General features: G+C 47.0%; 1 protein-coding gene across 1 annotated transcript in view; it reads right to left on the bottom strand.

The window, feature by feature from the left end:
• TEX26 (testis expressed 26) overlaps positions 1-22177 on the bottom strand; it is a 76541-nt gene that overhangs the window by 51047 nt on the left and 3317 nt on the right. The window contains exon 2 of the mRNA XM_073583335.1: positions 17072-17273. Within this exon, the coding sequence (XP_073439436.1) occupies positions 17072-17273 (202 nt within the window). The remainder of the gene's footprint in view (positions 1-17071; positions 17274-22177) is intronic.

Here is a 22177-nt window from a genome sequence, read left to right as displayed (position 1 = left end):
GTGCCCCATTTATCTGCCGTCTTCCCACCTCCAACCGGCACCCTGGATATTTCCATACCGATCCTTCCCTCACAATATCACCACCATTGTCACACGCCCCGTCTCTACCCCAACCCTTAAGATGTTGCATCTGGGAGGCTATAAAGTATATGAATGGGTTTGGCACCGCCAATCCTCCCTCCTCCTTCCCTCGCTGCAGTATCTCCAAGCGAATCCTAGCCTGTTTTTTCTTCCAAATTAATTCCCGGAATAATGTATTTATTTTTGCAAAAAAGTCCCTACAGATCCACACCGGAGAATTATGTATCAAATATAATAATTGTGGCATCATTACCATTTTGATTAAGTTAGATCTACCAATATTCGACAACGGCAGGCGACACCAAGTATGTACTTTTGCTCTAAATCGCTGCAACAGGGGCTCCAGATTCAGAGCCCGAAAATCCTTCGGGGCAGGACTAACAATTATACCCAGATACTTAAACCTCCGAACTACAGGGACCGGTATCTGCAAATCTGAGAAATCCGCCGGGAGAGGGTCTATCGGCATTAAAGCTGATTTGGACCAATTAATCCGAAGACCAGACCTCAGCCCAAATTCTCGAATGACCTCCATTGCCGGCAAAATCGAGGAATGTACCTTATCTAAATATAGAAGTAAATCATCCGCGTACAATGATATCCTCAACTCCACAGTTCCACATCTGAATCCCATTATTTCTCTGGACTTCCGAATTGCAACTGCCAATGGCTCCACCGCAGTAGCAAATAGCAAGGGCGAGAGCGGGCACCCCTGTCTAGTACCTCTCCCAAGAGGAAAAGACTCAGAGACCCTGCCATTAGCCCCAACCTTCGCCACCGGCGAGCCATACAACAGCCTCACCCAATTTATAAATCTGTGTCCAAAGCCCATTTTCCGAAGTACCGCCCACAAAAAACCCCACTCCAAACTATCGAACGCCTTAGCGGCGTCTAAGGACAAAATTGCTCTTCCCCCCAACTCCCCAGAACTATGTTGAATCCCCAAGTATAGTTTCCTAAGGTTCATAGATGTGGCTCTGCCTGGGATAAATCCCGTCTGATCCTTCTGTATAACAGATGAGATAACTCGGGACATCCTATTGGCGAGTACCTTGGCCAATAATTTAACATCTGTTGATAATAGGGAAATCGGGCGATATGAATCCGGAACCTCTGGATCCTTTCCGGGCTTTAATATTAAAACTATCAAAGCTTCCCTCATAGATGGCGGGAGGACCCTCTGCCTTTCAGCCTCTTCAAATACCTTAAGTAGCTTAGGTAGCAGTAAGGGTGCATAGGTTTTGTAAAACTCGCCAGGCAGGCCATCCATTCCTGGAGCCTTTTCATTTTGCATCTGACCAAGCGCCTCCTCCAACTCCTCCAACAGGATGTCCCGATCCAATGAATCCCTATCGCTATCAGCCAATGCAGGGAGAGAGAGAGCATCCAGGTACCGCTCAATCTCAGTCTCCGTGAGACTGCAATCTGATGTGTATAGTCGCATATAATACCTCCTTATCTCACTCACTATGTCCGCACTGTCTGTCACAGGACCACCCGAGTCCGTTTTTAGCCTATTGATATATGAAGATCCGTCCTGTGCTCTAATGACCGTGGCCAATAAATGTCCTACTCCCTCCCCCTCTATAAAATATTTTTGTTTGAGGAAATAACGTTTATTTGCTGCCGCCGACATGAGGTTTTCCCTGAGCGACCCCTGTGCCTTCTCCAAAGCTTTTTTAGTTTCCTCTGTCGGGTTGAGTATCACCGCAGCCTCCGCAACAGACACCTCCTGGATCAGACTCTGGGTGTAGCGTCTATTTTGGCTTTTCCGTGTGCATATTTCTCTAATATATAAGCCCCTGACATAGGCTTTCATGGAATCCCAGACTATGTGTGATGATGCAGAGTACTCATTAAGTTGAAAATATTCTAGAATGGCATCATGCAAAGATCCCCCTATAAGCTGGATCCAGAAGGGATTAAGCTTCCAGATAGGTCTAGATAGGGTGAGGGGGTGTCCCCATGAAAGTGTGACATGTAGCGGCGAGTGATCAGATACACTTCTAGGCAGGTAGGCCACCCCTCGTACATATGGGGTCATGAGTGTATTCCCAATGGCCAGGTCTATCCGTGACATAGCGTGGTGGGAGCTAGAGTAGCAGGAAAACTGTCTGGCTGTGGGGTTTTGGACACGCCAAAGATCTACCATACCCAGCTCCACTAACGTTCTAGCAAATGAGGTTGAGGCTGCATCCTCTGATATGTTTCCCGAATGCAACTTATCCAAATAGGGATGCAAATATGTATTAAAATCTCCTATTAGAAGAGTCGGCGCAGGGGGAAAGGAACCCAAAATAGACAAGATTCTTTTTACTGGTTCGACTGAATAGGGCGGGGGGATGTATATGGCAACCAAAATAAATTGTATACCGTATAACGTGCAAAGCAAACATACAAATCTGCCCCCAGGGTCAACCACTGATTTAGTACATGAGAAGGGGATGGACCTGTGCACCAGCACACTGACACCCCGCGCATGGGTCGAGTACGTGGAATGATATTCATGTGAAACCCATCCCTTTCTTAGCCAATGAATATTATCTTTCACCATGTGGGTCTCAGACATACACAGGATAGCCGGGAGAAATTTCTGCATATTAGTAAATATAGCACATCTCTTATTTGCATCCCCGAGCCCCCTAACATTCCACGCTACAATATTAAGTGATATCGCCATAAGAGCAGACTAAAAAATGAGAAATCGGAACATACTCCACTCCCGAGGGAGAGAGGCAATCTCCACCATCCCTCAGTACAATGAATTGGGCGACACGGCTGACGCACCTCACATCCCACAGAACAATTAGGGAATACAACAACAAACGAAAAAAACAAAGGAGGGAGAGGGAGCACTGCACACCAGTGCACAGCGCCCCTACCCCCAAACACAAGTGTAACTTGCACATTTCTCTCAAATAGAGAGAATCAGGGCTAGAAAACTCGCCCAGAGTCCATGCAGGGAGAAGGGTCCACAGCTTGTCACTGTAACGAGTGTCCACAGCAATCCGGTCAGCTCCCGCCCTGAATCCGAAATGGAATGAACAGTAGTAATTATACCAGCATAGCGTCCTAGACAAAAAGGAGTAACAACACCTGGTGGCGAAAAAAGGGAGAACTTCAAGTATTCTTCCTCCTCATGGACCTCTCATTAATATCCAGCCAGGACAGCGCCATTCCCGCCGTATCAAAAAAGTGCGTTTCTCCATTCACATCAATCCGCAGTCTAGCAGGGTACATCATGGAATATGTCACCTGTAAGTCACGTAGGCGTTTTTTAATCTCAATAAATTGCGCCCTTTTACGCTGCACCTCCAGGGAAAAATCAGGGAAAATGGAGACTTTCCTCCCATTAATAGCAAGTTCCTTAATGTCTCTGGATCTGCGCAGGATAGCATCTCTATCTTTAAAGTGTAGGAGCTTAAGCAAGATGGGACGCGGGGGTGCTCCCGGCGGGGGGGCACGCGTAGGGACCCTGTGTGCTCTCTCAATAGTAAAGAATGGGGACAAAACATCTTTACCAAAGGTGTCCATTAGCCATTTTTCAAAAAAGCCAAGTGAGTCAGTCCCCTCCGTCCTCTCCGGAACCCCCACCAGTCGCAGATTACTTCTACGGGAGCGGTTCTCTAAATCATCCACCTTGTTCAGCAGTATTGTAATATTTTGCGTGGCTTTTCCCAGCTCCCGTGTTATTGGTGGCAATTTATCCTCCGTCGCACCAACACGCTCCTCCAGTTCCCCCACCCTGGCAGTCACCCCTCGCAGCTCTTGTTTAATACAGGCCATGTCCTTGGTGACAATCTCCATTTGATTACTTAGAGTGGCCAGTGTGGTATTGCAGGAGTTAATTGCTGCGAGGATTTCTCCCAGTGTGGGCTCAGCAGTCACAGACTCCGGCTGCTCCCCATCCCCCACTCCTTCCTCCTCCAGCACAGGCCCCTGTGTCTGCACATGTTGGGCTGAAGGGGGGCCCAGTTTACTCACTGTTCCCTCCCTGGAGAGATGATCCTCCAGCTCCATGCTGCATCCAGCGTCTGCCTCAGTCTGTGCACTGGGCGATCGAGCAGCAGCAGGAGGCACCCTTGCATATCGTTCCAGCCTGCCAGCAGCTCCCATCGCTCCACTACCAGCCGACTTGTTGTTTGCTGGTGCCATCCTGGATGTAGCAGAGGCGCGCCCCGGCGTCTCCTTATCTTTTTTACTGCTGCGGTTCGACATGGCCCAAGGATCCTCCGCCGTCTAAACGCCCAGGGAGATATTGCAGCCCTCCAGGTCAGTGGGACTCGTCAGCAGTGCCGGTAATCAGGATTTATTGTCGGATCCGGGCAGGAGCTCTCTCACTCCACGTCCTCCCTACATGAGGTCCAGGCCACGCCCCTCGGTTGTTACAGACATCTGGTGAGAATTTCATGTCAATAGCACCTTTAGAAATATATTTACTTAGAAAATAATATGATGACTGCAATATATTAAGAGGATAAACATTTTGATGGGAGGAGGAATTGCTTCTTTAACATGTTGTGGTCAAATTGCGTGTTTGTAGCAATTCTTATAGGAAAGCAGGAAAAAAACTCATACTACAAACAGTGATTTCAGAATGGGACTCTCTGTTGCAAAATCCCTATTGTAACCAATAGCAGATGCAGAGCGAGACTCTTGTGATATAGTGGCCACTGAAATTCCATAAATATGTATCTAAGCTGTTAATAAACTGTGACAACTTTAAGAAGAATCTGTCACCAGGTTCTTGATACCCCATCTAAGAGCAGCATGATTGATGTAGGGGCAGAGACCCTGATTCCAGTGATGCATCACTTACTGGGCTGCTTATTGTAATTTTCATAAAATACTTGTTTTCTCTGCTGCAGATCTAGCAGTGCTCTAAATGCTGAGCTCTGTATAACCCCGCCCACACCACTGATTGGTTGCTTGCTGTGTACACTGTGCATAGGCAGCAAGCTGCCAATCAGAGATGGAGGTATGGGTAATACAGAGCTGATGAATTTGGAGGACTACATTGCAGCAAATTTACTAGTCGTCTAGTAATCCATTCCTCCTGAAAAAACTGTAATTTTGTTAAAACTAAAGCAAGCCGGCGAGTAAGTGACACACCACTGGAATCATGTCTTTACACTATGCTGCTCTCAGATTAGGTCCCAAAAACCGGTGACAGATTCTCTTTTAAGGGTTATCCAGATCTCTGCCTTTCATGGACGACATAGGATTAACTGCTTCAAGGTCCCGGCCTCCAGGTGTGGCGCTCTCACAGCAGTGCAGCAGAGTTATACTATATTGTTGGTTTAAATCCTATACAAATGAAGGAGGGTGACACAGACAGTATAGCCCAGTGAGATACACTGCATAAGTCGGGATTTACGCCATTAGCATAGCTCACTTTGCTATGCTGCTTCCATATTTCCCATTCATTTCTATGGAAGATACACAAAGATCGTAGTCCAGATACACTTGGCTGATTTTGTAACTCCACCACTGGTGGCCGGGACCTTCAGGCAGTTATCCCCACCGCGGCCATGAAAGGCAGAAATGGGACCAACTCTTTAAAGCAGTCACAATTAATATGGCGTAGTAGAGTCGCAAATATCAGCCACAATCTGAAAAGGGAATCCAATTATTCACAAAACAAATTTAGTCCTATACTGTAACCTGCCAACAAATCCCTTAACCCCCCTTCCCATTCTCTATTTTAACCCCCCTCCCCCTTCCCATTTTCTATTTTTGCGCCTTTGCTTCTTCCTCCCTTTTTTCCATTACTTATAACTTTTTAATTTTTCCACCAATGTAGCCATCTTAAAGCTAATTTTTTAGAGGGGGGGAAGAGTTGTAATTTTGAATGATGGCACCTTTCATTTTACTAATTACGGTATTGGAAAACAGGTAAAAAAAAAATCAAGTGCAGTGAAATTGAACAAAAAATTGTTTTTATTTTCAGTTTTTTACAGCGTTCATTGTGCAGTAAACGACCTGGAATCCTGATTCTACAGGCTCATACGCACCGGTCCCAGTGTGTTGTGCCAGGTTTTCATGTGAGAGACTCGCACGAGAATGTGGGTTTGAGCCCTACAAGTAATTATGATTACAGCGATACCAAACTCAAACTTGTATTATTTTTTTAAATTATTCAAGTGGTGAAAAAAAAATTGGAAATTCCTAAAAAAAATAAATATACTTCCCTGTGTCGCCATTTTCCGAGACATTTCATTTTTTCCACTGATAGAACTGAGTGAGGGCTTGTTTTTTTGGAAGCGCACACCTTTATTGATAGCAAATATTTTACTAGATGATTTGGTTGCTTCTTACTGCATTTTGATTTGGTGTTGCATTTGGTGAGCCCGAGCCATACACGGAGACCTGACCTAAGACTCAACATTACACCTTACATCAGTTAGGGGTTAATGGGAGTCTGTCAGCGAAAATTGACTGTTTAAATTAAGCACCTTTGGCATGGCTGAGCAGTTCAGAACACCTTGGCACCTACGCTGCCCTCCTTTCAGTACACTTTGGCACCTACGCTGCCCTCCTTTCAGTACACCTTGGCACCTACGCTGCCCTCCTTTCAGTACACCTTGGCATCTACGCGGCCCTCCTTTCAGTACACCATGGCAACTACACAGCTCTCCTTTCAGTACACCTTGGCACCTACGCTGCCCTCCTTTCAGTACACCTTGGCACCTACGATGCCCTCCTTTCAGTACACTTTGGCACCTACGCTGCCCTCCTTTCAGTACACCTTGGCACCTACGCTGCCCTCCTTTCAGTACACTTTGGCACCTACGCTGCCTTTCTTTCAGTACACCTTGGCACCTACGCTGCCCTCCTTTCAGTACACCTTGGCACCTAAGCTGCCCTCCTTTCAGTACACTTTGGCACCTACACTGCCCTCCTTTCAGTACACCTTGGCACTTACGCTGCCCTCCTTTCAGTACACCTTAGCACCTACGCTGCCCTCCTTTCAGTACACCTTGGCACCTACGCTGCCCTCCTTTCAGTACACCTTGGCACCTACGCTGCCCTCCTTTCAGTACACCTTGGCACCTACGCTGCCCTCCTTTCAGTACACCTTGGCATCTACGCGGCCCTCCTTTCAGTACACCTTGGCACCTACGCGGCCCTCCTTTCAGTACACCTTGGCACCTACGCTGCCCTCCTTTCAGTACACCTTGGCACCTATGCTGCCCTCCTTTCAGTACACCTTGGCACCTACGCTGCCCTCCTTTCAGTACACCTTGGCACCTACGCTGCCCTCCTTTCAGTACACCTTGGCACCTACGCTGCCCTCCTTTCAGTACACCTTAGCACCTACGCTGCCCTCCTTTCAGTACACCTTGGCACCTACGCTGCCCTCCTTTCAGTACACCTTGGCACCTACGCTGCCCTCCTTTCAGTACACCTTGGCACCTACGCTGCCCTCCTTTCAGTACACCTTGGCACCTACGCTGCCCTCCTTTCAGTACACCTTAGCACCTACGCTGCCCTCCTTTCAGTACACCTTGGCACCTATGCTGCCCTCCTTTCAGGGCACCTACGCTGCCCTTCTTTCAGTACACTTTGGCACCTACGCTGCCCTCCTTTCAGTACACTTTGGCACCTACGCTACCCTCCTTTCAGTACACTTTGGCACCTATGATGCCCTCCTTTCAGTACACCTTGGCACCTACGCTGCCCTCCTTTCAGTACACCTTGGCACCTACGCTGCCCTCCTTTCAGTACACCTTAGCACCTACGCTGCCCTCCTTTCAGTACACCTTGGCACCTACGCTGCCCTCCTTTCAGTACACCTTGGCACCTACGCTGCCCTCCTTTCAGTACACCTTAGCACCTACGCTGCCCTCCTTTCAGTACACCTTGGCACCTACGCTGCCCTCCTTTCAGTACACCTTGGCACCTACGCTGCCCTCCTTTCAGTACACCTTGGCACCTACGATGCCCTCCTTTCAGTACACCTTGGCACCTACGCTGCCCTCCTTTCATTACACCTTAGCACCTACGCTGCCCTCCTTTCAGTACACTTTGGCACCTACACTGCCCTCCTTTCAGTACACCTTGGCACTTACGCTGCCCTCCTTTCAGTACACCTTAGCACCTACGCTGCCCTCCTTTCAGTACACCTTGGCACCTACGCTGCCCTCCTTTCAGTACACCTTGGCATCTACGCGGCCCTCCTTTCAGTACACCTTGGCACCTACGCGGCCCTCCTTTCAGTACACCTTGGCACCTACGCGGCTCTCCTTTCAGTACACCTTGGCACCTACGCTGCCCTCCTTTCAGTACACCTTGGCACCTACGCTGCCCTCCTTTCAGTACACCTTGGCACCTACGCTGCCCTCCTTTCAGTACACCTTAGCACCTACGCTGCCCTCCTTTCAGTACACCTTAGCACCTACGCTGTCCTCCTTTCAGTACACCTTGGCACCTACGCTGCCCTCCTTTCAGTACACCTTAGCACCTACGCTGCCCTCCTTTCAGTACACCTTGGCACCTACGCTGCCCTCCTTTCAGTACACCTTGTCACCTACGCTGCCCTCCTTTCAGTACACCTTGGCACCTACGCTGCCCTCCTTTCAGTACACCTTGGCACCTACGCTGCCCTCCTTTCAGTACACCTTAGCACCTACGCTGCCCTCCTTTCAGTACACCTTGGCACCTATGCTGCCCTCCTTTCAGGGCACCTACGCTGCCCTTCTTTCAGTACACTTTGGCACCTACGCTACCCTCCTTTCACTACACTTTGGCACCTATGATGCCCTCCTTTCAGTACACCTTGGCACTTACGCTGCCCTCCTTTCAGTACACCTTGGCACCTACGCTGCCCTCCTTTCAGTACACCTTGGCACCTACGCTGCCCTCCTTTCAGTACACCTTGGCACCTACGCTGCCCTCCTTTCAGTACACCTTGGCACCTACGCTGCCCTCCTTTCAGTACACCTTAGCACCTATGCTGCCCTCCTTTCAGTACACCTTGGCACCTACGCTGCCCTCCTTTCAGTACACCTTGGCACCTACGCTGCCCTCCTTTCAGTACACCTTGGCACCTACGCTGCCCTCCTTTCAGTACACCTTGGCACCTACGCTGCCCTCCTTTCAGTACACCTTGGCACCTACGCTGCCCTCCTTTCAGTACACCTTGGCACCTACGCTGCCCTCCTTTCAGTACACCTTGGCACCTACGCTGCCCTACGCTGCCCTCCTTTCAGTACACCTTGGCACCTACGCTGCCCTCCCTTCAGTACACCTTGGCACCTACGCTGCCCTCCTTTCAGTACACCTTGGCACCTACGCTGCCCTCCTTTCAGTACACTTTGGCACCTACGCTGCCCTCCTTTCAGTACACCATGGCACCTAAACTGCCCTCCTTTGGCTCCTGTAAAACCACAGTTATCAATCAACGAACCCCAGGGATGATAGATGGAAAACAAGTAGTTGTGAAGGTAGTCTCACTTTAAGGCCATGTTCACACTTTTTTGTTGTGATTTCACGCCAAAAGAAAGAGTGCGAGAAAAATAATCGCACGTGATATGGACTATAAGGCCACATGCATACATTGAGTATTTTGTGAGCTTTTTACCTCAGTATTTGTAAGCCAAAACCAGAAGTGGTGACGTGTTTCTATTATACTTTTCCTCTGACCGTTCCACTCCAGGTTTTGGCTTATAAATACTGGGGTAAAAAAAACTCACCAAATACTCAATGTGTGCATGTGGCCTTAGTATGGCATTGGAGTTTTACAGATACATTGCAATTTTGTAACATAGGAGACTGGAATGGTCCTGTAAAAGATTAATAGCTGCTGAGTATAACGACTGCACACAGATAAGGCTAGTTTCACACTAGCGCTTTCGAGCGCAGCGATGGCCTGCGCACGGCCGCCGCTAAGCCCCGCCCCCTGCCGCGCCTCCGCCGGTAGCTCCGCATACCGGCGCATGACGCTGCATGCGTCCTGCGTCCCCTATCTTTATCACTGGGGGTGCAGGCCGTGCGCAGTATGCGTTTGGCGGCGCATGCGCCTTTTTGACGGTGCGCCGAGCGCAACCAAACTCAAAAGCGCTAGTGTGAAACTAGCCTAATAAGGGAGGCAAAATTTGTCCCAATTTTTTGGATGAGAATGGTATTAACGTTAACTTACATCATAACCAGCAGGCAGTTTTCGGCTGTGGATTTACATGTGGAACATCCCCTGAAAGTTACAACTGCAGTGTGTTAAATGGGATTTCATGAAATCTCACTCACATGCTGCAGAAATAATCCACTGTGGAAACTGATCATTTGACATGTACTAGGGTATGTTCCCACAGTCATTAAACGCTGCACTTTGGACGCTGCAGCATCCAGACGTTACAGCATAGTGGAGGGGATTTCAAGAAATCCCATGAACACTATGCGTCCATAGACGCCTGGGGCTCATCCGTGGAGACGGACATGAGGCGCGTCTCTCCAGACCGCAGCAGGTCTATTTATGTAGCGGAGACGCGAGTCTCCGCAAGATAAATGTCACCCATAGAATGTATTGGACTCGGTGATTCCGTACAGTTCAGTGATCATATGCGGGATCACCTGCGTTCAATAGACAGCAGCGCTTTAGACACAGCGTAAGTGTGCTGCGCCCAAAGAGCTGCCGATTACTGAACATCTGCACATACCCTTACATGACAGGCTATGTTGCTGATGATACTGCGGGTTTGACAAGGTGTGAAATTTGCAGCTTAATGGGGAATCCTCGGCGGACATTTGCTGTGGGAAAGTAGGGCTCATGCACACAAACAATTTTCTCATCTGAATGTTAGCCGTGGTTTTCATGGATAGCAGTCGCACCTGTGATATCCTACGGCCCTGTGCATGTTAGTCCAATTATTTTTCTCGGATTAAGTGTTCTGCAAAGAAAAACAGAGTGGTGTCCAATATTGACCCGGACTGAGTGGTCTGTGGGAAAAAATCGGAGACATGCCCAATTTCGATCCGAGTGTCAGATCAAATCTGGCCAGTCTATGGGTCCAGAAGGCATCCGAGTGAGTTTTTTTCTCCATGTCCAGGAGAAACTAATGCCACTCTGCTCAAACTCTGCTCACAATAATTGGACCATTTGTCTTGGATGTGGAGAACCAGATTGTGAGCCCTACCCTGACAGTGATCAGCATGACGTAGATGCTCACCTTCATACAACTACAGCCTGCCGCTAAGGAGGAGCACACTCGCCATAGATTATTTCTGTCCACAAATGGAAAAAGAAAAATAAAAATTATGTTATTTTGTAAACTGCTGAAAATAATATTCAGCCACTTCTTACTGGGGTTGCCTCTTCACAAGCAGGCCCTTTACGATGGGAGCAGCTACCCGGTTTGCCAAGGAATGTTGCCCATTTCCTCTGCAGAGACCACGGTAGGGAAAATGCAGTCTTCTCCGACTTGTGTCTCATTCAGACAACCATTTTTTTCCTGTACGAGCGCTATCCGTAATTTTCCTGGTATCTTACCTATAATGATCAATGGAGCCAGTTACACGTCCGCTTTTTTTCCTGGGAAAATATATGTATTGCAGAACAAAATCTGCAATACAAGATAATGGGTCTGTGAAAAACTTGGACTGCACTTGGGTGACATCCGAGTGCGGTCCGATTTTCATGGACTGTCAGATTGCAGAAGGTGGAGAAATTGTTGGTTTTTTTTTTATTTCTACCAGTACGAGAAAATCGGATGACACTCGTACCACACTGATCAAACTCCGATGAGAATACTCGATGCAATGTTTTCTGGCGCAAAAAAAAAAATCGGACGTCTTAATGAGGCCTTACATGCAAGGGTTTGCAAAGGATTTCACCCTACACAGTATACTGAAAATGTGAGAGCTGGAGAGAAATAACGTACAGACTGCAACACGCTCAGAATTTCTGAAAGCTCCTTCCACATGTATCGTCCTTTAGTTTGCGCGTTCCTGGACCACAAATCAGCTGCGTGGATGCCTGCGTGCGGCTTAAGACAACGGCAATGAAGTAGTTAAGTATTCGGATCTCTGATGTAATGATGGAGCTGTGAGAATATAAACACCTGGAGAAGAAAATCTTTCAATAACCATGTGAGTCACAAAAAGGCAGCGCCACAAAGCTGAAGAAGAATGTCACACATGAAGAGCGAGTCAGCCGTGTCAAGAGCAGCAGAAAGGTCAGGAAGGATTTCAGCGCAGAAATGTCCTTTGGTGGTGAAGAACCAGAAACACACAGATAATGTCTTATGTGGAAAGTAAAAAGACACAACAACAACAACCACACACTACAGACAAAAGAGCGAGCTGCTGACCGCGGGTGCGGGCTGTCTAGACTCTACAGATTATTTCAGTCCACGTTCATTCGCTTCGTAAACTATTTGTCTGTGAGATAAACGGTGTCACGTAGATGACGCCAGATTCTGTGACAAAGGGATATTCTCAACAAAGCCCCCATACACAGAAGCCCAGGAGCACACAACCTTTTTTGGTCCAAGGGCCACAATGTCATACGGAACCAATCCGGGGGACCAGACTAAAAACTAAAGGGGTATTACCTTCTGTGACATTTATGCCATATGGAACGTACATACCGTAAATGTCTGATAGGATTTTACTGCAAATCCCCCTTTAAATCTTTGTAAAATAAAAGAAACTGTGACTGGGTCGTAAACAAGAAGAGGTGATGCGAACACATGGCTCTACAACAGATCATGGGGGTTTGCTTATTGCCTAAAGTTTCACAACTCCCATAGGCTACAGTGGAGCGAGCCACAGACACGGAAGACCACCTGATTCACAGACTTCATTCTAGACCCAAACGGGTGAGGAGACCCCATTCTGCTGATGTACGAGGCACCCAGAGATTTCTACTCTTAGTACTACCGCTCCTCGGCTGCGGCCACTACTCCGGTGTGTGGCTGCTCACATATAGGTAACCTGTTGGTCTAGCTTTTCTTTGTCCATATGGTTGGATGTGCAAACAATGGCATAGCGGGCCAAAAGTGCCCCCCCGGGCTGCAGGTTGTGCACCATGGCATTATACCAATTTCAGCCAAATGTACCGATATCGAGAGATGCGGCTGACGGTCCACCGTGTATGGGTGGGCCACTGACTGATGGTCGGGAGAGATGTCGATTGGGAGTCCACTTTTGGGCTGCTGATTGCATTTTTTCTTCTGTAGATAAGCCACGGGTTGACATGTGAACCAGCGTCTTACTCACAGAGAACACAGGAGCGATCGGTTCCTGCGTATGGGAAATTCGGCTAAGGTTGCGGTCAGCCGAACGATCAGCCAAAGAAATGTTCAGCTGACAGCCATCGAATGTGTATGGACAACTTTAGACATTTTGGTATAGTCACAGGATATGCCGTAAAAGTATGAAAGATGTGAGTTCCCGGTCCTCATCCTACTTGTGCTGCGGCTTCTGAGAGTAGAGAGATGTGGTCTCGCATACGGAGCTCTCTCCATTTCCTTCTATGTACATATATACATATATATATATATATATATATATAACAGTAAGTGTACTTGGGTGTTTCCTGGACTTCCATAGCGGTGAATGTAGAGCGTCAAGCTTGTGCGCCACTTCTCCATTTACAGAGGCCGCAGCACCAGGTGGGACGGGGGATACAGAGACCTCTATTCTGGAAAGTTTTGGGTCCCAGAAGTGAGATCAACATTTGTCATACATTTATGGCATATACTGTACATGACCAGATATGCAATAAATGTCTACGATGAAAACATGGTCACTGTCGTTTCAATAAACTTTGCATAAATCAATGCTACAGGCAAAAAATAAAACAATTTGTAATATATCTTATCAGAGAAATTTGCTGCTTTCTACATTTATTAGCTACGTCGACTCCCCCTGCCTCTTAAAATTTATCCTGGTCAAAGCAACATGGACTGCGAGCTCACAGAAGTGTTAAGGTATCAGGCTACAGTTCCTATTAAAGTCAATGGAGAGGATAGGAAGGAGAGAGAGCCAATGACACAGACTTAAGCACTCGGATCTTGCTGCAACGCCAAGGGATTATAACCCGGTTCAGTGCTGGATTCACAGCTACACTGCTGAGTTCTGCTGTATAATGTCCTCTATTATGCGGATGCTGCTTCTGAACATGTGCTACAGAACAGGAGAGAGGGGATCCCTCATGTATATGTGTGATGTGTATGGAAAACATTATTGCATCTAGTCTCTATGCTCTAGATCAGAAAAAAATGGAATATTAAAGAGAGAGCCTATGGAGGGAAAAAGACTAAGAATGTGGACAACTAGTCATATAATGGCCAGATATAGTGATATTCCTCGAGTATACATATATGACAGTTTATTCTGTAAAGTTACCTGAAATGACAGGTATACATACTTTAAAGAAGTTTTCCAAAGAATAGGTGATAAATAACTAGGGGTGATTAGCCTGACTTAAAAGAGTAGACACCAAGTACACCGTGACCACACATAGTACTGGCAGCCTATTCTCCATGTTTATTTGGCAAAAGTGATGAGCATGAGTTATTAGTGTATAGTTTAGTAAAAAAAAATCCTCAGTTTCACCAGTATTGGACATACATACATTTAATCCACGCTTGGGTCTAACTCTGTTTTGGTTGGTTGAAAGGTGCCTTTGAGGGGGTAGGTTCTTTATTGAATCCACAACATACTTTAATTTTTAGTGCTTTTTAGGGGGCATACCCTTCTAGAAACCACAGCAAACTTCACATTTTCATACTAGTATTTCAAATGCTATCTAATATTTTGTGGATTTACAAATATAAACTAGCTAAACTGCAAAGTTCCAGATTGGAAGAGATGACTTTGCGGGATCTGTCCCATTCTACACACCAAAGCTGAAAACTTTCTTTAGAAAGATAAAGCTAAATGCTGTATGCGTGAATCATCTGCTATAGACTTGTATTCTGAAAAACGTTTTTGGGTACTTTAAAAAAAAAAAAAAAGTATTCAGACCTGGCCCCTTGAATCCCTCAAAGTCAGAACTAATAGAGAACAGATGACGATTTTAATAAACCTCCCATGTCTAGATTGCTAATCCCCAAGGGGGTAATCAGAGCTCCACAAGTTTGGCAGAAAACGTCAGAGCAGTGAGACGAGCCGCCTGTAAACTCTTTCATATCTGTGACAAGTTCCTACATGTTGCCAGAAATCTCTATTAAATATTGACTACCATAGTGAAGGCGTGAGTAATGCATAACTCATGATCCCACATTATACAAGCGATCACGTAGCGGACCTCCTGGATACTGTGGGGAACATACAGGTCATGGATTAGAACCAGTGCACATTTAAAGAAATGGGTTAAAGAAAGATCTATAGCTATGCTTTACTCTATGATCCTCCATCAGTAGTGTGAACAGAGCCTCACCACTGGCGAACCGTGCTAGAAATCACGCTGAGGACTCCGTTATGGGGGGTTTCAACTAATTAACTCTAAAAATGGGGTTTCGATTTGCCCCCCGATGAACCTATTCACAGGAATGAGGCACAGTCCAAACACTTTACAGACTCCAGTTGTTCTCCTTTCCGCCACTATCTGACTTTTTTTTTGATGGACACAAAGACATAAAAGATTCCATTTGCCCCATGGAAGCAGATGTAAATACTTATGTCCCCCCAAAAATTGAGAAAAGTATTCAAGGTGTGATAACTTTATTGGCTAACCAGAGAAATTATATTTGCAAGCTTTCAGGGCTCAAAAGGCCCCTTGATCAGGCTAGATTACAAGTGAATTACTGAGAAAAGATGGCAACATTTAAATAGGAATTACAACAGGGCATGAGATGATGCTAGCTATAGACAGGCCAAGGAAATCAAACTAAGGTTTTTGTTACACATGCAGATGAGGACCAAATGTTCTATTAGAGATCTGAAGACCTTCTTGTGGAGGTGTGAACTGTGTTCATGTAATGAGTCATGAATCCAGGTGTCAAATTCAGTCCTATTGTTAGCGATTGGAACATATGTGTAATGCAGGGACATACATCGGGGGAACTAAGCAAAAACTACAAACAAGGATGAATCTGCATAGACATACGATAAAAAATGAGCTGGACACACCTGTAGGAAAACACTTCTCTAGACCTGGACACAGCTTGGCAGATCTAAAAGTCCTAATATTGAAAGGTCATTTTAATAGTGACAGAGAAAGGAAGATTTGGGAGTTCAAATTTATAAATATGTTACAAATGCTAACAGTAGGACTGAATTTGACACCTGGGTTCATGACTCATTACATGGACACAGATCACACCTCCACAAGAAGGTCTTCAGATCTCTAATAGAACATTTGGTCCTCATCTGCATGTGTAACAAAAACCTTAGTTTGATTTCCTTGGCCTGTCTATAGCTAGCATCATCTCATGTCCTGTTGTAATTCCTATTTAAATGTTGCCATCTTTTCTCAGTAATTCACTTGTAATCTAGCCTGATGAAGGGGCCTTTTGAGCCCCGAAAGCTTGCTTGCAAATATAATTTCTCTGGTTAGCCAATAAAGGTATCACACCTTGAATACTTTTCTCAATTTTTTGGGGGACATAAGTATTTACATCTATTTTTCTGGCTAACACGGTACCACATTTTATTTTGTATTGTGCCCCATGGAAGTGAATGGATGCGTCTCAATATGCAAATATTGCAAATTATGCAAACAATGCAAAATTAGATTTTTAGCAAGCGATTAAGAACATTTTAGAGCTTTCCTTTCTATCTAGTATTGTTTTAAACTGAACACTCCCTTTAACTTCAAGCACATCCGCACTGATAAGTAACACAGGTCCCTGTGGCTTACAGCACTACTGACTCTGTACCAGGAGGATGACAAGTCCATGCAGGTCTCAGGAAAGGCCGGCCAGCTGACTCAGCTCTTTCCACTGTATTCACACTACACAGAACAACGCCCGTCACCCGAACACCTCCTAATCCATCCTTCTTACCCACGATCAGTGCCGTCACATTGCCTTCTAATTCATCTTACCAAGGAAAGCCATCGCCGTCTTGGGTCTTGGTGGCGATCTGTTGCTCTCCCTTGGTGGCTTGTTGTGGCCGCTGAACTTGGAGGATATCAGTAGACAGGCAGCCAACTGGTCACATTTCTCTTTCTCCAGCAATGATTTACTTTTCCCTTTCAGATATTTCAGCTGTTCCATGAACTGCGGCTTCAGTGGGTCTCCATCCAGCTGCGAAACGATCCAGGACACAAAAGAAAAAGGAAATTTGCATGGGCCCTTAAAGGGAATCCGTCAGCAGGTTTTTGCTACGTAATCCGAGGGCAGCATGAGGTAGGGATTAAGACACTGATTTCAGCGATGTGTCACTTATTAGGATGCATGCTCTTGTTTCCATAACACCAGGATATTATCACTGCCTGGACTACAGGTCTTGTGAGCCCTGGTACGACCACACCACCTTCTCTGATAAGTCACTGTACAATGTACACAGATATCTATGGTGTGTGTGTGTGGGGGCAGCTGTCTGAGCTCTACCACGTGGTACACCTAAAAACCTTTGTTTCCTAACCGCTGCACCCAATAAACTAACTGATAAATCGCTGGAATCAGGGTCTCTGCCCCTACATTATGCTGCTCTCAGATGAGATAGCAAAAACCTGCTGACAGATTCCCTTTAAAAGATAGTCACACAGCAAACCTGGGAGAGGGCAAATGATATACAGTGGGGAAAAAAAGTATTTAGTCAGTCAGCAATAGTGCAAGTTCCACCACTTAAAAAGATGAGAGGCGTCTGTAATTTACATCATAGGTAGACCTCAACTATGGGAGACAAACTGAGAAAAAAAAATCCAGAAAATCACATTGTCTGTTTTTTTTTCATTTTATTTGCATATTATGGTGGAAAATAAGTATTTGGTCAGAAACAAGCAATCAAGATTTCTGGCTCTCACAGACCTGTAACTTCTTCTTTAAGAGTCTCCTCTTTCCTCCACTCATTACCTGTAGTAATGGCACCTGTTTAAACTTGTTATCAGTATAAAAAGACACCTGTGCACACCCTCAAACAGTCTGACTCCAAACTCCACTATGGTGAAGACCAAAGAGCTGTCAAAGGACACCAGAAACAAAATTGTAGCCCTGCACCAGGCTGGGAAGACTGAATCTGCAATAGCCAACCAGCTTGGAGTGAAGAAATCAACTGTGGGAGCAATAATTAGAAAATGGAAGACATACAAGACCACTGATAATCTCCCTCGATCTGGTGCTCCACGCAAAATCCCACCCCGTGGGGTCTGAATGATCACAAGAACGGTGAGCAAAAATCCCAGAACCACGCGGGGGGACCTAGTGAATGAACTGCAGAGAGCTGGGACCAATGTAACAAGGCCTACCATAAGTAACACACTACGCCACCATGGACTCAGATCCTGCAGTGCAGACGTGTCCCACTGCTTAAGCCTGTACATGTCCGGGCCCGTCTGAAGTTTGCTAGAGAGCATTTGGATGATCCAGAGGAGTTTTGGGAGAATGTCCTATGGTCTGATGAAACCAAACTGGAACTGTTTGGTAGAAACACAACTTGTCGTGTTTGGAGGAAAAAGAATACTGAGTTGCATCCATCAAACACCATACCTACTGTAAAGCATGGTGGTGGAAACATCATGCTTTGGGGCTGTTTCTCTGCAAAGGGGCCAGGACGACTGATCCGGGTACATGAAAGAATGAATGGGGCCATGTATCGTGAGATTTTGAGTGCAAACCTCCTTCCATCAGCAAGGGCATTGAAGATGAAACGTGGCTGGGTCTTTCAACATGACAATGATCCAAAACACACCGCCAGGGCAACGAAGGAGTGGCTTCGTAAGAAGCATTTCAAGGTCCTGGAGTGGCCTAGCCAGTCTCCAGATCTCAACCCTATAGAAAACCTTTGGAGGCAGTTGAAAGTCCGTGTTGCCAAGCGAAAAGCCAAAAACATCACTGCTCTAGAGGAGATCTGCATGGAGGAATGGGCCAACATACCAACAACAGTGTGTGGCAACCTTGTGAAGACTTACAGAAAACGTTTGACCTCTGTCATTGCCAACAAAGGATATATCACAAAGTATTGAGATGAAATTTTGTTTCTGACCAAATACTTATTTTCCACCATAATATGCAAATAAAATGAAAAAAAAACAGACAATGTGATTTTCTGGATTTTTTTTTCTCAGTTTGTCTCCCATAGTTGGGGTCTACCTATGATGTAAATTACAGACGCCTCTCATCTTTTTCAGTGGTGGAACTTCCACTATTGCTGACTGACTAAATACTTTTTTTCCCCACTGTATGTTATGGACTCTGTGTAGATGAGTCAAATATTCGACTTATCACTATAGAGACATATATCTGCCGGACATGATATAACAATGACCATTCGGATTGAACACAAAAAACAATCAGGAAAAAAACTAACAGTTTTGTCATAAATACACACTTAAGTATAGATGTGGATATACTGTATGTATCATTGTCTGTAGAATCCGTGCACATGGTGTTACATTTATTCCAGTATATACATATTAGCCTGCAGTGGTGACACAACAGCCGGGATATACTTTCCATACTCCGCAGCCAGATCTACCTACACTGCACTACCTCTATACAGGCTATCTTTTTATATACAGTATACAGAACTGCACAGCTTGGTATACTTGTTTATTACCAATTTTTACTTGATTTTACTCTCTTTTTATGTGACATTGTTTGTATTTTTTATGTGAGGTGCGTGTACCTGTCTTCTGCAGTGCCACCTATTCCAATCATGTATTCAATGAAGATTTTTTATTACTTGATACATACGTGTGTATTTGTGACCAAACGGTTTGGTTGTGTTTTTGCTTGTTTTTTCCCTTTAAAAGATAAAGACAACGTCGAGGAAAAAAGCCCCGTTGCAGGAAGGAGACAGTCCAGGAGCAGGAAGGAGAGAGACCCGGTTCAGGGATGAGAGACCCGATGCAGGGAGGAGAGAGCCCCGATGCAGGAAGGCGAGAGTCCTGATGTCACGATCCATTTTTGGATCTGTGGCAGATCTGGATTCTCACATTAAAACTTTTTTCCTTTCAGGCCATCGGGGGTTAATGTCAGTTTTTTCCCCCTGTGGCTGCTGGTGTAATTACATTGCTGCTGAGTTTGCTGATGCAGATGGTGACCACTCCCACCTTGGTTCAAAAGGTCACCTGATGCATCAGCTGACCGTCGGTGTTAGAGTTCATTCTGCAGCAACCAAGCTGGGAGAAGGAGCTTGCTGAGAGCAGTTGTTCGTCAGCTGAGTCCGGTGTATCTGGTGTTTCATTCCTGCTGTGCAGTGCTTTGCAGCAGAGAGCTAAGTGTTGTTTTCCTTTACCTAGTCTGTCATACTTTCCCTTTTATTGTATTAGTGCAGCGGTGGGACCAGTGTCCTCACTTGCCAATTCCCTACTTAGGGATAGGAGCAGGGCTAACGAGGGCTAAGGTATCCTGCTCGGCGACAGGTCGAAAAAACCTGTATAGGGACGTCAAGGAGATCAGGGCACATCCTTAGGAAAGTGCAGGAGGTGTCCACTTCCCCTTTCCCTAAAGCAGGCCCACCGTTGTAATTGTGTCCCAGGAGTTCCCTTGTTTGTTGTGCTGTTGGTGACCGACCTACTGTTGGGTCGTTTCATACCGGGTCAGTCACTTTCGTGACCTCCGATGCAGGAAGGAGACAGCCCCGATGCAGGAAGCAGAGAGCCAATGCAGAAATGAGAGAGACCCGATGTAGGAGGGGGAGAGCCCCGGTGCAGGAAAAAGAGAGCGCCAGTGCAGGAGGGGGAGAGCCCCGATGCAAGAAGTAGAGAGCGCCCGTGCAGGAGGGGGAGAGCTCCGATGCAGGAGGGGGAGAGTTCCGATGCAGGAGGGGAGAGCTCCGATGCAGGAGGGGGAGAGTTCCGGTGCAGGAGGGGGAGAGCTCCGATGCAGGAAGGAGAAAACCCTCATGCAGGAGGGGAAGAGCTCCGGTGCAGGAGGGGTAGAGCTCCGATGCAGGAAGGAGAGAGCCCTGATGCATGGGGGGAGAATTCTGGTGCAGGAGGGGGAGAGTTCCGCTACAGGAGGGGAGAGCTCCGATGCAGGAAAGAGAAAACCCTCATGCAGGACGGGGAGAGCTCCGGTGCAGGAGGGGGAGAGTTCCGGTGCAGGAGGGGAGAGCTCCGATGCAGGAAGCAGAGAGCCCCAGAGGAGGAAGGAGAGAGCCCCGCTGCAGGAGGGGGAGAGCCCCAGTGTAGGAGGGGGAGAGCCCCGTGGCCAGAAGGAGAGAGCCCCTTCGCTGGAAAGAGAAAACCCTCATGCAGGAGGGGGAGAGCTCCGGTGCAGGAGGGGGAGAGTCCCGGTGCAGGAGGGGAGAGCTCTGATGCAGGAAGGAGAGAGCCCCAGTGCAGGAGGGGAGAGCTCCGATGCAGGAGGGGTAGAGCTCCGATGCAGGAATGAGAGAGCCCTGATGCAGGGGGGAAGAATTCTGGTGCAGGAGGGGGAAAGTTCCGATGCAGGAGGGAGAGAGCCCCAGTGTAGGAGGGGGAGAGCTCTGGTGCAGGAGGGGGAGATTTCCGGTGCAGGAGGGGAGAGCTCCGATGCAGGAAGGAGAGAGCCCCAGAGCAGGAAGGAGAGAGCCCCACTGCAGGAGGGGGAGAGCCCCAGTGTAGGAGGGGAGAGCCCCGATGCAGGAAGAAGGGAACCCCTGTGCAGGAGGGGAGAGCTCCGATGCAGGAGGGGTAGAGCTCCGATGCAGGAGGGGTAGAGCTCCGATGCAGGAGGGGTAGAGCTCCGATGCAGAAAGGAGAGAGCCCTGATGCAGGGGGGGAGAATTCTGGTGCAGGAGGGGGAGAGTTCCGATGCAGGAGGGAGAGAGCCCCAGTGTAGGAGGGGGAGAGCATCATTAGTCATTATTTCCCTCTACTCCTCTTTGGTCAGACCTCATCTGGAATATTGTGTCCAGTTTTGGGCACCACATTTTAAAAAAGACATCAACAAACTGGAGCAAGTTCAGAAAAGAGCGACCAGAATGGTGACCGGTCTGCAAACCCTGTCTTATGAGGAAAGGTTGCAGGATTTGGGAATGTTTAGTTTGCAAAAGAGAAGAC

The sequence above is a fragment of the Dendrobates tinctorius genome, unplaced genomic scaffold (genome assembly GCF_039654945.1).
Source record: "Dendrobates tinctorius isolate UK_male_01 unplaced genomic scaffold, ASM3965494v1 ptg000075l, whole genome shotgun sequence".
Classification (NCBI taxonomy): Eukaryota; Metazoa; Chordata; class Amphibia; order Anura; family Dendrobatidae; genus Dendrobates; species Dendrobates tinctorius.
This window is presented reverse-complemented; position numbering and strand designations above follow the sequence as displayed.